Raw genomic sequence first — 13976 nt, forward strand, 5'->3', positions numbered from 1 at the left:
TTATGTCTGAGCAAATGGATGTCTCCCTGCGCATGTCAAACTGGAAGGTTTCTCGATTTACCAAATAGATCGAGCTGCTGATTTGGAAAAAGCACAAGGTGGAGGTGTGAGTTTCAAAACTCTCAAAACTGCTCCAATGCGGCAGTTTTGTCAAACTTGTGTTCCCCCACCCTTGAACACCTAACAGTCAAATGCAACCCGTTCTATTTATCTTGGGAGTTCTCCTCTATAATCCTGACCACAGTTTACATACCACCAGTGGCTGACTATAATCAAGTGCTTGAGATACTCCATGATGCTGTTTCCAAACAAGAAACAGTCACCCTGACACATTTCAAATTACAGTCAGAGACTTCAAACACAGGCTTGTTTAAAGAAAACTGTGCCCAGTTACGGTCAGCATATAACTTGTGGCACCAGAGGTCCCAACAAACTAGACCATTGTTATGCTAGGATAAGGAATGCCCACCATTCCATGCCCAGACCGCATTTCAGTAAATTGGTTAACTTGGCTGTCCTTCCCTTACCTGCACACAGGCAGAGACTAAAGAGCAAAACTTCAGAGATTAGGACAACAAAGAGGTGGTCACAGGAGGCAGAGGAGTGGCTATAGGATCATTGCGAGTCAGGGGTCTGGGTCGTGTTCAAAGACTTATCTGGGAATCTGAATGAATACACCATGGTTGTCAACAGTTGTAGATTTTGTCCCCACAATATTAATTCAGAATCTTCCCCAATCAGAAGCCCTGGATGAACCGTGAAATCTGCAACCTGCTGAGGGCCAGATCAGAGGCACTCAAGTCTGGTGACCAAGTAAGTTACAAGATGTTGAGGTATGATATCCAGAAAGCCATCTCACGGCCAGTGGCAACTCAGCACTAAACTGAATCAAGGAAGGGTGCTCGACAGTTGTGGCAGGGCTTGAATACTATCACCTCTTGTGAAGTAAAATCAAGTGACATAGGCAGCAGCAGGGCTTTGTTTCCAGATGAGCTCAATGCCTTCTCTACTCACTTTGACCATCAAAACATAGAGGAACCATCATAAACTGCCACATCCCCCAACGATCCTGTGATTTCAGTCTCAGAAGCCGACATACCAGCAGCCTTCAGAAGGGTGACCCCATGGAAAGCATCTGGCCCAGACGGGGTATCTGGTCACGTACTAAAGACCTATGCTGGTCAACTGGCTCGTGTGTTCACTGCACTTTGGCAGTGTGTGATACACTCCCGTTTCAAGCAGACCTCAATTATGCTGGTCCCAAATAGAGCGTGGTGACCTGCCTGAATAACCAATTGATAAGCTCCAAGACCTGGGCCTTAATACCTCCTTGTGCAATTGGATCCTCGATTTCCTCTCTTGCAGACCCCAGTCAGTTTGGATGGGCAACAACATCTCCTCCACAATCTCCATCAGCACAGGTTCACCACAAGGTTGTGTGCATAGCCCGCTGTTCTACTCACTTTGCAATATACGAGGGGTCATTGATAATTTCATGGCCTACAGTAGAAGGAGTCAATTTTTAAAAAACCTAGCACATTTATTTTTCCTACAAGTACACACTTAGTCCAGCGGTCATGGAGCACATGGATCCCTGCTTTGTAGAAGTTGGCGTCTTGAACCTCCAGAAGTGGTCCACAGCAGGGGTGACTGATAAGTTCGTGATCTAAGGTAGAAGGAGATGTGTTATTAACCTTAAACTTGCAATGAGAGTTGTATAACTCATCTCCTTCTACCTTAGGCCACGAACTTATCAATCACCCCTACTGTGGACCACCTGGAGGTTCAAGACGCTCTCGTTACATGCACATGTAGTTCAACTCTTTGAGTGATAATGCAGAAAGTTTGAAGTTAATAATTGATTGCCTTCTATCTTAGGCCTCAAACTTATCAATCACCCCTGCTGTGGACCATTTCTACAAAGAAGGGATCCGTATGCTCCACGACCGCTGGACTAAGTGTGTATGTGTAGGAGGGGACTGTGTTGAAAAATAAATGTGCTACGTTTTCTAAAATTGACTCCTTCTACCTTAGGCCACAAACTTATCAATCACCCCTCGTAACTGTGTGGCTAAACACAGCACCAGTGCCGTATTCAAGTTTGCTGTCATAGGCTGAATCAGTATATAGGAAGGAGATTGAAAATCTTTCTGTGTGGTGCCGTACAACAACCTCTTACTCAGTGTCAGCAAGACCAAGGAGCTGATTCTAGGCTTCAGGAGAAGGAAACCGAGGTCCATGAGCCAGTCCTCATCCGAGGTGAACAGGATCAGCAACTTTAAATTCCTAGGTGTTATCATTTCAGAGAAACTGTTCCGGGCCCAGCACGTAAGTGCAATTATGAAGAAAGCACAGCAGCACCTCTAGATCCTTAGGAGTGTGCAGAGGTTAAGCATGACATCTAAAACTTTGACAAACTTCGATAGATGTGTAGTGGAGAGTATATCGATTGGCTGCATCACAGCCTGGTGTGGAGACAGGAATGGAAAATCCTACAAGGCCCTCCCAACCACTGAGCACATCTACACGAAATGTTGTCGCAGGAAAGCAGCAGCCAACATCAGGGACCTCCACCACCCAGGACATGGTCTCTTCTCGCTGCTGCCATCAGGGAGAAGCTACAGGAGCCTCAGGACTCACACCACTAGGTTCAAGAACAGTTACTACCCCTCAATCATCAGGCTCCTTGACCAAAGGAGATAACTTCACTCAGCTACGCTTGCCCCATCATTGAAATGTTCCTCCAACCAATGGACTCACTTAGAAAGTTTCTTCATCTCATGTTCTCAGTATTTATTGCTTATTTATTATTATGATTTCTTTCTTGTATTTGTAGTTCGTTGTCTTCCACACTCTGGTTGAACACCCAAGTTGGGCAGTCTTTCAATGACTCTGTTATGGTTACTATTCTATAGATTTATTGAGTATGCCCACATGAAAATGAATCTCAATGTTGTACACAGAGACATATATGTACTTTGATAATAAATTTATATTGAACTTTGAACTGTGACATCATATTCCAGCTACACAAAAATTACAGCCTGACGTATTGTGTGTAATTTTGGTCACCACATCACAGGAATAATGTGACAGCAATTGAGTGCATAACAGATTGGTGCCTGGAATAGAGGCCTGCAGATTTAAAGACAGATTGGCTAGGCTGGGTTTATTCTCAATGAAATAGAGGAGGCTGAGGAGTGAACTTTTAGATTTTTTTAGATCACAAAAGGCATAGATAGAATAGACAGAGTCTTTTCCCAGAGCAGGAGAGCCTGGAACAAGTGGACATCATAAAAGGAGAGCAGGAAGAAATTTAGAACAAAAAACAGTACAGCAGAAAACAAGCTCTTCAGCCCGCGATGTTGTGTCAGCCTTTTAACCTGCTCTGAGATCAGTCTAACCCCTCCAACTTTCTTTCATCCACGTGCCTATTTGATAGTCTCTTAAATATCCCTAATGTATTTGCCTTTTACCACTATCCCTGGCAGTCCATTCCACACACCCACCACTCTCTGTGTAAAAAACCTACCTTTGACATTCCTCATATACTTTCTTCCAATTAAAATTAAAAAAGGCATAGACCCTTCATATCAGCCATTTTGACTTGGCAAAAATCTGACTATCCACTCGATCTATGCCTCTTATCAAGCCACTTCTCAGCCTCCCTCACTCCAAAGAGAAAAGCCCCAGCTTACTCAACCTACCTGCAAAAAACATGTTCTTCAATCCAGGCGGCATCCTGATAAATCTCCTCTGCACCCTCTCAAAAGCTTCCACATACTTCCTATAATGAGGTGACCAAAGCTGAACACAATATTCCAAGAGTTTTATAAAGCTGCAATATTACCTCATGGTTTTTGAAGCCCCTGACTCACAGAGTCCAATGCAGCATACACCTTCTTATCAACCCTATCAACCTGTGCTTCAACTTTGCTCTTCCACACTGCCATTAATCTTGCCATTAACACTGTATTCTAACTTTAAGTTTGACCTTCCAAAGATTATCAGTTCACACTTCTCCTAAATTGTCTCCACCTGCCACTTCTCAGCCCAGCTCTGCATCCTATCAATGTTCCGTGGTAACCTACAATGTCCACAAGACTATATGAGATAAAAACACAATTAGGCCAATTGGCTCATTGAGTCTGCTCTGCTATTACATCATGGCTGACTTATTATCCCTCTCAACCCCATTCTCCTGTCTTCTCCCCATAACCTTTGACGTCTTTACATTATTAGTGTACTTTCCAGGCTGTAGCATCAACATGGTTGGACCAGAAAACCACCGAACTTGAAGCTCTCAACACCATTGATACACACTCACTCTACCAAATCCACCCTTTCAATATTCAATAGGTTTCAATGTGATTCCTACTCATTCTTCCAAACATCAGTACTTACAGAACCAGAGCCATCAAATGTTTCTCATATGTAATCCCTTTCATTCCCAGGATCATTCCAGTGAACCTCCCCTAGACCCGCTCCAGTGCCAGGACATCCTTTCTTAGATAGGGGGCTCAAAACTGCTTACAATATGACAAATGTGGCTTGACAAATGCCTTATAAAGTCTAAGCAAACGTCCTTGCTTTCCTATTCTAGTCCTCTGAAAATGATTGCTAACATTGCATTTGCCTTCATTACTACCAAGCGAACCTGCAAGTTAACCTTCAGGGAATCGTGCCCAAGGACCCCAAGTCCCTTTGCATCTCTGATTTCTGAATTTTCTCCCTGCTTAGAAAATCGTCTACGCCTTTATTCCTTCTACCAAAGTGCAGAACCATACACTTCCATATACTATATACCATTTGCCATTTCTTTGACCATTCTCCTAAGCTAAGACATTTTGCAGACTGCCTGCTTTTCTCAACATTACTTTCCTCCTCCCACCTAAGTTTGTATTGTCCACAAATAACGTGAAAAGCGGCAAATACCGAGCCCTGCGGAACGACACTAGTCACCTCACCTGCAGCCAATCAGAAAAGGCCTCCTTTATTGTACACTGAGCATCCTGACTGTCTGTTTAAACCCGTTAATGTCTCCTCAGTTCCTGACCGCAACAAGTCATCTACCCGCCCATCCAATGCCCTGGGACTTACCCCTTGTCTATACAATTCTCATTTAAGGTCACCACACTGTGAAAGTTTGATGTTATATGCAAACTGCGTAAAAGACCTTAACAATTTTAACACAATTATCTGTCCCATCTCTCTCCTCGCATGTCTTTTCACTGTGAGCATGTGTGTATGTACCGACCATCCCTCCCCCTCCCCCTTTCAAATCTCTTACTAACTCTTCCTTCAGTTAGTCCTGACGAAGGGTCCCGGCCCGAAACATCGACTGTACCTCTTCCTAGAGATGCTGCCTGGCCTGCTGCGTCCACCAGCAACTTTGATGTGTGTTGCTTGAATTTCCAGCATCTGCGGAATTCATCGTGTGTACATGTGTTTGTGGGGGGGGGGGTGATCTTCTTTATTCATTGTGTGTGCCCACGTATGTGTCTGTATTTGCTGGTTTGCCTGTGTTCATTAGCGTGTGTGTTAATCTGCATGTCAGTGTGTGTCTGTATGTACTACTGTGACCGCATGTGCGTCCGTGTTGGTGCGCGCGCCCGTGCCCGCGCCGTGCCCTCCGCCCTGTTTACCTGTCACGGAGTTGTGTAGCCGGACGGTGATCCTCTTCTTTTGTCGGAATATCTTCATGTAAGTGTGCACGGTGCAGTTTAGCATGCATTCGTTCGTGGGAGGAAGCCGCCTGCGATCCTCGGAGAAGGTGCGCAGCTCCCCGGCGTTGAGACACGGGGCCGCTCCCGCCGGCGCCGCGCCAGCCTCCTGCGTGCCGAAGCAGGCGGAGAGCAGCCAGAGGCTGCAGGGAGCCCACAGGCAGGCTCGGGGCATTCTCTCGCAGTCTGCGCGCTTGGTGTGCCGGCCGAGCCGCGGCTAATGGGGGCCGTTCCCGCAGGAGCCTCGGCCCGCCCAGCCCAGCCCAGCCCAGCCTGGTGGTATGTTTGGAATCCACTGGCAGGGGCATCTGATCCTCTGTGATCAGCAATTCATCACCGGCCTCCCAGGCGCAGGCACCGACCCATCCCTGGGGATCACCGTGACCGCAGCCCCGGCTCCCCCGGTGCCGGGACCCCCAAGCCCCGCCCGAGCTCCCGCCTGCCGGCCGGGCTCCAGTGCCTCGTTGCCAGCGTAAGCCGGGCAGTGCAGCCTTCCCTGACGGTATGGGCGAACTGTGCCCCTGCCCTGCTGCCCTGGCTCTGTGGGCACGCAGCAGCTTGGCCGCAACGCTGAGCGGGGGATGGACTGGCACTGCGCCGGTGGACGGACGGAGGGGAGGGTTGGGGGAGCCCTGATTTTCAATCGTCCTCCCCCAGTTTGTGACATTTACCCCGGGACTTAGTATACGAAGGGCCAGGAGCATCGCTGAGGATCCCGACCACATGTTTTGACTCACTGGCGTTCGGAGGGAGGTACAGCAACATCAGGACAAGGACTGCCAAATTGGGTACAGTAATAGCTTTTTACCCCAGACTGAGACACTAATGAGTACCCTGCCACCACCCAGGTGTCCTCACTAGGACAGAGAGCTGTTTACTATTTACCTATGCTCTGCTAGTCACGTGCATTTTGAATTATGTTATTAACTTATAGTAATATTTTACAGACAATTGGTGCAGGAGTAGGCTATTTGGCCCTCCGAGCCAGCACCGCCATTCACTGTGATCATGGCTGATCATCCACAATCAGTACCCCGTTCCTGCCTTCTCCCCATATCCCTTGACTCCGCTATCATTAAGAGCTCTATCTAGCTCTTTCTTGAAAGCATCCAGAGAATTGGCCTCCACTGCCTTCTGAGGCAGAGCATTCCACAGATCCACAGCTCTCTGGGTGAAAAAGTTTTTTGTCAACTCCATTCTAAATGGTCTACCGCTTATTCTCAAATTGTGGCCCCTGGTTCTGGACTCCCCTAACATCAGAAACATGTTTCCTGCCTCTAGCGTGTCCAATCCTTAATAATCTTATATGTTTCAATCAGATCCCCTCTCATCCTTCTAAATTCCAGTGTATACAAGCCTAGTCACTCCAATCTTTCAACATATGACAGTCCCGCCATCCCGGGAATTAACCTTGTGAACCTATGCTGCACTCCCTCAAAAGCAAGAATGTCCTTCCTCAAATTTGGAGACCAAAACTGCACACAGTACTCCAGGTGTGGACTCACCAGGGCCCTGTACAACTGCAGAAGGACCTCTTTGCTCCTATACTCAACTCCCCTTGTTATGAAGGCCAACATGCCATTAGCCTTCTTCACAGCCTGCTGTGCCTGCATGCTTACTTTCAGTGACTGATGAACAAGGACACCTAGATCTCGTTGTATTTCCCCTTTTCCTAACTTGACACCATTCAGACAGTAATCTGCCTTCCTGTTCTGGCCACCAAAGTGGATAACCTCACATTTATCCACATTAAACTGCATCTGCCCACTCACCCAGCCTGGCCAAGTCACCCTGCATTCTCATAACATCCTCCTCACATTTCACACTGCCACCCAGCTTTGTGCCATCTGCAAATTTGCTAATGTTACTTTTAATTCCCTCATCTAAATCATTAATATATATTGTAAACAGCTGCGGTCCCAGCACTGAACCCTGCGGTACCCCACTAGTCACTGCCTGCCATTCTGAAAGGGACCCATTAATCCCTACTCTTTGTTTCCTGTCTGCCAACCAATTTTCTATCCATGGCAGTACCCTACCCTCAATACCATTTGCTCTAATTTTTCACACTAACCTCCTATGTGGGACCTTATCAAAGGCTTTCTGAAAGTCCAGGTACACTACATCCACTGGCTCTCCCTTGTCCATTTTCGTAGTTACATCCTCAAAAAATTCCAGAAGATTAGTCAAGCACGATTTCCCCTTCGTAAATCCATGCTGACTCGGACCGATCCTGTTACTGCTATCCAGATGTGTCGTAATTTCATCTTTTATAATTGACTCTTGCATCTTCCCCAGCACTGATGTCAGGCTAACTGGTCTATAATTCCCTGTTTTCTCTCTCCCTCCTTTCTTAAAAAGTGGGATAACATTAGCTGCCCTCCAATCCTGAGGAACTGATCCTAAATCTATAGAACATTGGAAAATGATTACCAATGCGTCCACGATTTCTAGAGCCACCTCCTTAAGTACCCTGGGATGCAGACCATCAGGCCCCGGGGATTTATCCCTCCGTCTTATGTGCTGTGTGTATGATGTGTGCATTGTGGGTGCACTGTGGGCCAGAACAATGTTGTTTTGTTTGGTTGTGTGTACGTACAGTCAGATAACAATAAACTTGAACTTGGCATGAAGGTGATATCTCCGAGGGGAGAGCCTGGAAACTCTCAGCATGTCAGGCCACATCTGTACTAGCAGAAACAGTAGTCATGTTTCAAGTTTGAAACCGTTGCTCAGAACTGAGGCAGAGATCAAAGCAGTGTGTTAATCTGGTGGATATGGGGGATGTCTCTGATAGGGTGAACTCTAAACACGGTTATGGGGCAGTTAGGGAGTGAGAATGTCAACAAGGAATATGGGTGTTGCGATATGTAGAGCAGGAAGATGTGCCCAGCGGGTCAGGCTGGGCAAGTATTGACAATTCCACCCCTTCCCCAACAGATGAATTCCTCCAGTGGTTGTTTCCTGAATCAATACTACAGATGGACAACCGATGCAGACCAAGAATTCAATTTAGAATTCACTATTGCGTTCAGAATGCTGCCACATGCCCAGAAAGACCTGTTCTTCAGGCTTGTAACACATCCAAAATGCTGGTGGAATGCAGCAGGCCAGGCAGCATCTATTGGAAGAGGTACAGTCGACGTTTCGGGCCGAGACCCTTCCTCAGGCTTGCGTTGGGCCTCACTGCAGACTGACAGATCAGTGTGGGAATGAAATGAGGCAGCAGCAGGAAGTTCTGATGTATTCAAGATTCAAGATTGTCTTTTCTAGTACAGAGGTGTAGTGGAGAATAAAATAATTGTTACTCTAGGTCTGAGACAACACAAAAAAAAGAATAAAATAAAGAATACAACAATAATAATAGTAGCCATAATAACTGTCTAGATATAGTAATACAGCATCTACAAGCAAGAACAACTTATTTAATAGATATAGCCATTCCAAACACACACAACTTACAGAAATCAATAAGTGAAAAACACCAGAAATATGCTGAATTAAAAGAGGAAATTGAAAGACTTTGGAACATGAACAAGGTATACATTGTTCCAATCGTAATATCTACAACTGGTGTCATCTCAAAGTCACTAAACTATAGTGTTAAATAATTAGGGCAACACAGTAATATCCATGTAAATCTTCAGAAAGCTACGATACTAAACACCATTAGAATAGTCCAAAAGTTCGTAGCAATGAGTATGTTTGTCTATGCCCATGCCTCAGGTGTTACCAGCTTGAGCTGAGGAAAATAATAAAGCAAAATGAATGCATAAGACAATATGTAGATAAGCCTACAAGAGGAGAGGCTGTACTTGATCTGGTATTGGGAAATGAACCTGGCCAGGTGTGAGATCTCTCAGTGGGAGAGCATTTTGGAGACAGTGATGTTACATACCCCGTGGGTATCTTGCGGCTGTCTTATGACCACGATGTAATTGAGCATGATGTAATAGTCTTGTGATGGTGGGGTGATGTGATTTTTCCCACCAGTGTGAGATCACATGATGACATGATCTCAACAGGTATATAACGGGAAACCCCTGTTGTTACGCGGTTTAGTTTGTTGTTTAATTCGTTAGTTACTCTGTTATGCTGCGTATTCGTCTCATGACGCAGTTTTGTTTTAAAGTGGAGTTTTACTTTCTACTGTAAGTGTCGTATTGGAGAATGAAGACCTTACTAAAGTACGGGAACCTGAAGGATTGAGTAAAGTTTGTGTCGTTTGGCAGTTTCATAAAGGATCGACCTTATTGAATCTATGTTCAGAAATAGTGACCTGCGTCTGAGATAACCCCGTAAGATCAGGAAGGTTTTCTGCAGTGTTCATTCTCCAGGAAAAGGTCAGTTCCCTTAAGCTGTTTTATTTCCTTCGTCGTGAATCCTTTGGAGAATCAGCAGTAACGTCATGTCTTCGAAGAAATCCGTTTCCGAGAAGTCTGCCCTTATTGACTGTGTAAATCACTTGGACCTTCGAATTTAACATTTTAAGAACTGTCCCAGAGTTGACGTTTAGCAGTGAACTTCCGGTTAAGCTAGTCATTTGAATACTTTTTGCTATTGATGAGCAGAGTTTAATATATGTTTATGTTTGTTTATAAAACCTGACTCAATTATATGTTCATTGTTGCTGGTCACGTGACAAAATTGTGGGCTTGTCCTGTATTGTTCCGATTTTGAGCTTAAGTGCTTGTTTAATTATCAATCTGATTTGGAAAAGGGAAATTCCCGGTTCTTTTGTTTGATTGGGCTGTGGGTGGTATTCAGCAGCAATGAATATTGATGAGCTTATGGCATTGCCAGACCCAGAGTTATTAGCGAAGGCGAAAAAGGGTGATGTATCTGAGATTGCTAGAAGGTTGGACCTTAAAGGAATTTCGAAGGTTACAACAAAGCCGGTAATTCAGAGGAAAATCGTGGAACACTATATAAATTCGGGAGTTTTTGATGAAGCGGAGTTAGATACGTTCCCTGTAAGTAAAGCAGTGAACCAGTTGCACCTGGAACAGGTAGCATTAGAAAAGCTTAGAGTAGAAGCTGATTTTAAACAGAAACAATTAGAAGCTGATTTGGAATGAAGTCTGTTAAAAGCTGCAAATAAACAGAAGGAATTCGAAGCTAGAGATGCAGGTAGAAAGAGGGAATTTGAGTTAGCGATGGAGAAATTAAAGATGGAGAGTCAGTCCTCTGGTTCTAGGAAAGAGCTTGTTGCTAGTCGGGAAGTTATATTGGCTCCTCCATTTAATGAAGCAGAAGTGGACAAATATTTCCAACATTTTGAAATCGTTGCTCTGATTTCAGTGTGGCCGAAAGATAAATGGCCAGTGATGTTACAAAGTGTAATTAGAGGTAAGGCACAACAAGTTTATACAGCCTTAACTGCTGAGCAAGCACTTGATTATGATATTGTGAAGCAGCATATATTGAAAGCGTATGAACTGGTTCCAGAAGCTTATAGAGGAAGATTCAGAAATTTGAAGAAATCCATGGAAAAAACTTACGTGGAATTTGCCTACGATAAATCTGTGTGTTTTGAGAGATGGGTTTCCTCTAAAAATGTGAATGGGGAGTATAATAAATTAGAAGAGTTGATTTTATTGGAGGAATTTAAAAGGAGCATCCCTGTTGAAGTAAGGACATACTTAAATGAGAGGGACACTGCTACATTGCGGGAGTCTGTTAAATTAGCCGATGAATATGCTTTAATTCAAAAGAGTAAATTTCCTCCGGGTAGAACTTTTAAAAGGAAAAATAGCACAGAGATTAAACCAGAAATTAAATCAGAAGTTAGTGACAAAAGTAAGGATGAAGGGAAACATGTGAAAGAAAGACATTTTGGTCCTATTTATAGTTATTGGAAGAAAACTGGTCACGTAACAGCTGTTTCCGATTGAAGAAGGAGGAGAAGGAGGCAGTCCCAGGTGCTTGTGTGCAACATATTGAAACACCTGTAAATCCACAGGGTTTGATAAATATAAGTGAAGCTTTGTCAGAGTCTGACCAAGTTAAGAGGGGATATGATCATTTTATAACTGAAGGATTTGCATCCTTGAAAGGGGGATCCATTCCAGTGCCAATAAAAATACTTAGGGATACTGGAGCTTCTCAGTCACTTATGTTAGACAGTGTTCTAAAGTTTAGTGATGAGTCTGACATTGGTGAGGTAAACTATATAGGAGGTGTTGGGAGTGCCGTTATGCCTGTACATTTGCATAGAGTAAATTTAAGGTCAGGGTTAGTTACAGGACTTGTTAAAGTAGGAATACAACCCAGTTTACCCGTGAATGATGTTTCTTTATTGATAGGAAATGCCTTAGCAGATGGACAAGTTTTTCCTGAAGTACATTTGACAATAAAGCACATTTCTGAGGAACCAAAGATGGATTCTAACACGGATTCCTCCTGTGTTGTAACCCCAGCTATGGCTAAAAGGATTGTTGTGCAGGATGGGTCTGTTACCCATGACTGTTCAACTCGGGATTCGAATTTTGAGGATGTGTCAGAAACTTTCTTATCTTCATTGTTTGATCAAGATTCTTGTAGTAAGTCTGACCATGAAGAGTTGTCTGTCTCTCGGAAGGAGATGATAGCAGAGCAGAGTAGAGACCCTGAGATTATCAAATTAAAGGAACAAGCTCTTCCAGATAGTGAAATTGAGAAGGTGCCAGTGGATATTATTTTGAGAAGGGAGTATTAATGAGGAAGTGGAGATCACCTACAATTCCTTCAAGTGAGGAATGGGAAGTTAATCACCAGATAGTAGTTCCTAAAGTTTATCAGAATGAGATTTTAACTCTGGCTCATAATATGCCTTTGGGTGGCCATCAAGGTGTGAAGAAAACTGTGAATAAGATTTTTGAACATTTTTACTCGCCTAGTTTAAGAAAAGATGTGACATTTTGCAGAACGTGTCATACTTATCAAATTGTGGGAAAACCTAATCAAGTTACTCCAGTGGCCCCACTGCAACCTATTCCCACATTTGGTGAACCGTTTTCCAAAATTATTATAGATTATGTAGGCCCATTGCCAGAAACCAAAGCAGGACATCAATATTTGCTGACCATCTTGTGCACAACGTCTAGGTTTCCAGAGGCAATACCACTTAGGAATATAATGGCTAAAACAGTAATAAAGGCTCTTATAAAATTATTTACTTACTTTGGGTTGCCTAAGGAAATACAATCTGATCAAGGTATTAATTTTATGTCTGGATTGTTCCAGCAGATAGTTTATAAACTGGGAGCCAAACAGATTACCTTATCTGCATACCATCCAGAATCGCAAGGAGCCTTGGAGAGGTTCCATTCTACCCTCAAAACCATGCTTAGGACGTATTATGTGGAAAATGAAAATGATTGGGATGAGGGCATACATTTACTTCTATTTGCAGTACGGGAGTCAGTGCAGGAATCCCCAGGTTTTAGTCCTTTTGAACTTGTGTTTGCACATAGAGTTAGAGGACCTTTGGCCTTGTTAAAAGAATAGTGGATTAATAAAGAGGTACATACTAATCTGCTGGATTATGTTTTAAAATTTAAGGAAAGATTACATAAAGCTTGTAGCTTAGCTAGAGAAAATTTAAAATCGGCTCAGGAGAAAATGAAAACTTGGTATGATAAGGAAGCTAGAATGAGGTCATTTAATCCTGGAGATAAGGTGTTGGTTCTTTTCCCGGTGCAAACAAACCCTTTACAAGCTAAATTTCATGGTCCTTATGAGGTTATATCTAAAATTAATGATGTGTATTATGTGATGATAACACCAGATCGAAGAAGGCCAACACAGCTTTGTCATAGAAATATGATAAAACCATATTATGAGAACCAGTCTGCTACTATGACTGTTGTGGTCAACAATAATGAGGCTGATTCCACTAGGAACTTGATGGATGATTCATTTGAAACTCATTTTAAACCCAATATTATTTCTGCCAGCTTACCAAACTCAACAATTCTGGAATATGTTGATGAGAAATTAGTTCATTTAAAGCCAGAGCAGAGACAGCAGATGAAGCAGTTAATTTTTAAATATCGAGATTTATTTCCAGACATTCCTAAAAGAACCACAGTAGCTTCACATGATGTAGATGTTGGAGATGCCAAACCCACAAAGCAACATCCATATCGGATGAGCATGGAAAAATGTGAACTTGCTGAACAAGAAATCAGTATATGTTAGAGAATAATATTATTAGACATTCTAATTCGAATTGGAGTTCACTGTGTGTTATGGTGCCTAAGCCAGACAATA

General features: G+C 43.6%; 1 protein-coding gene across 1 annotated transcript in view; it reads right to left on the bottom strand.

Moving 5' to 3' along the window:
* Window positions 1-5898, bottom strand: part of LOC140187430 (uncharacterized) — a 73202-nt gene extending 67304 nt beyond the window's left edge. The window contains exon 1 of the mRNA XM_072242750.1: window positions 5646-5898. Coding sequence (XP_072098851.1) covers window positions 5646-5898 — 253 coding nt within the window. The remainder of the gene's footprint in view (window positions 1-5645) is intronic.
* Between the last annotated feature and the right edge of the window lie 8078 nt (window positions 5899-13976).

This window comes from Mobula birostris, chromosome 24 (assembly GCF_030028105.1).
Source record: "Mobula birostris isolate sMobBir1 chromosome 24, sMobBir1.hap1, whole genome shotgun sequence".
Lineage (NCBI taxonomy): Eukaryota > Metazoa > Chordata > Chondrichthyes > Myliobatiformes > Myliobatidae > Mobula > Mobula birostris.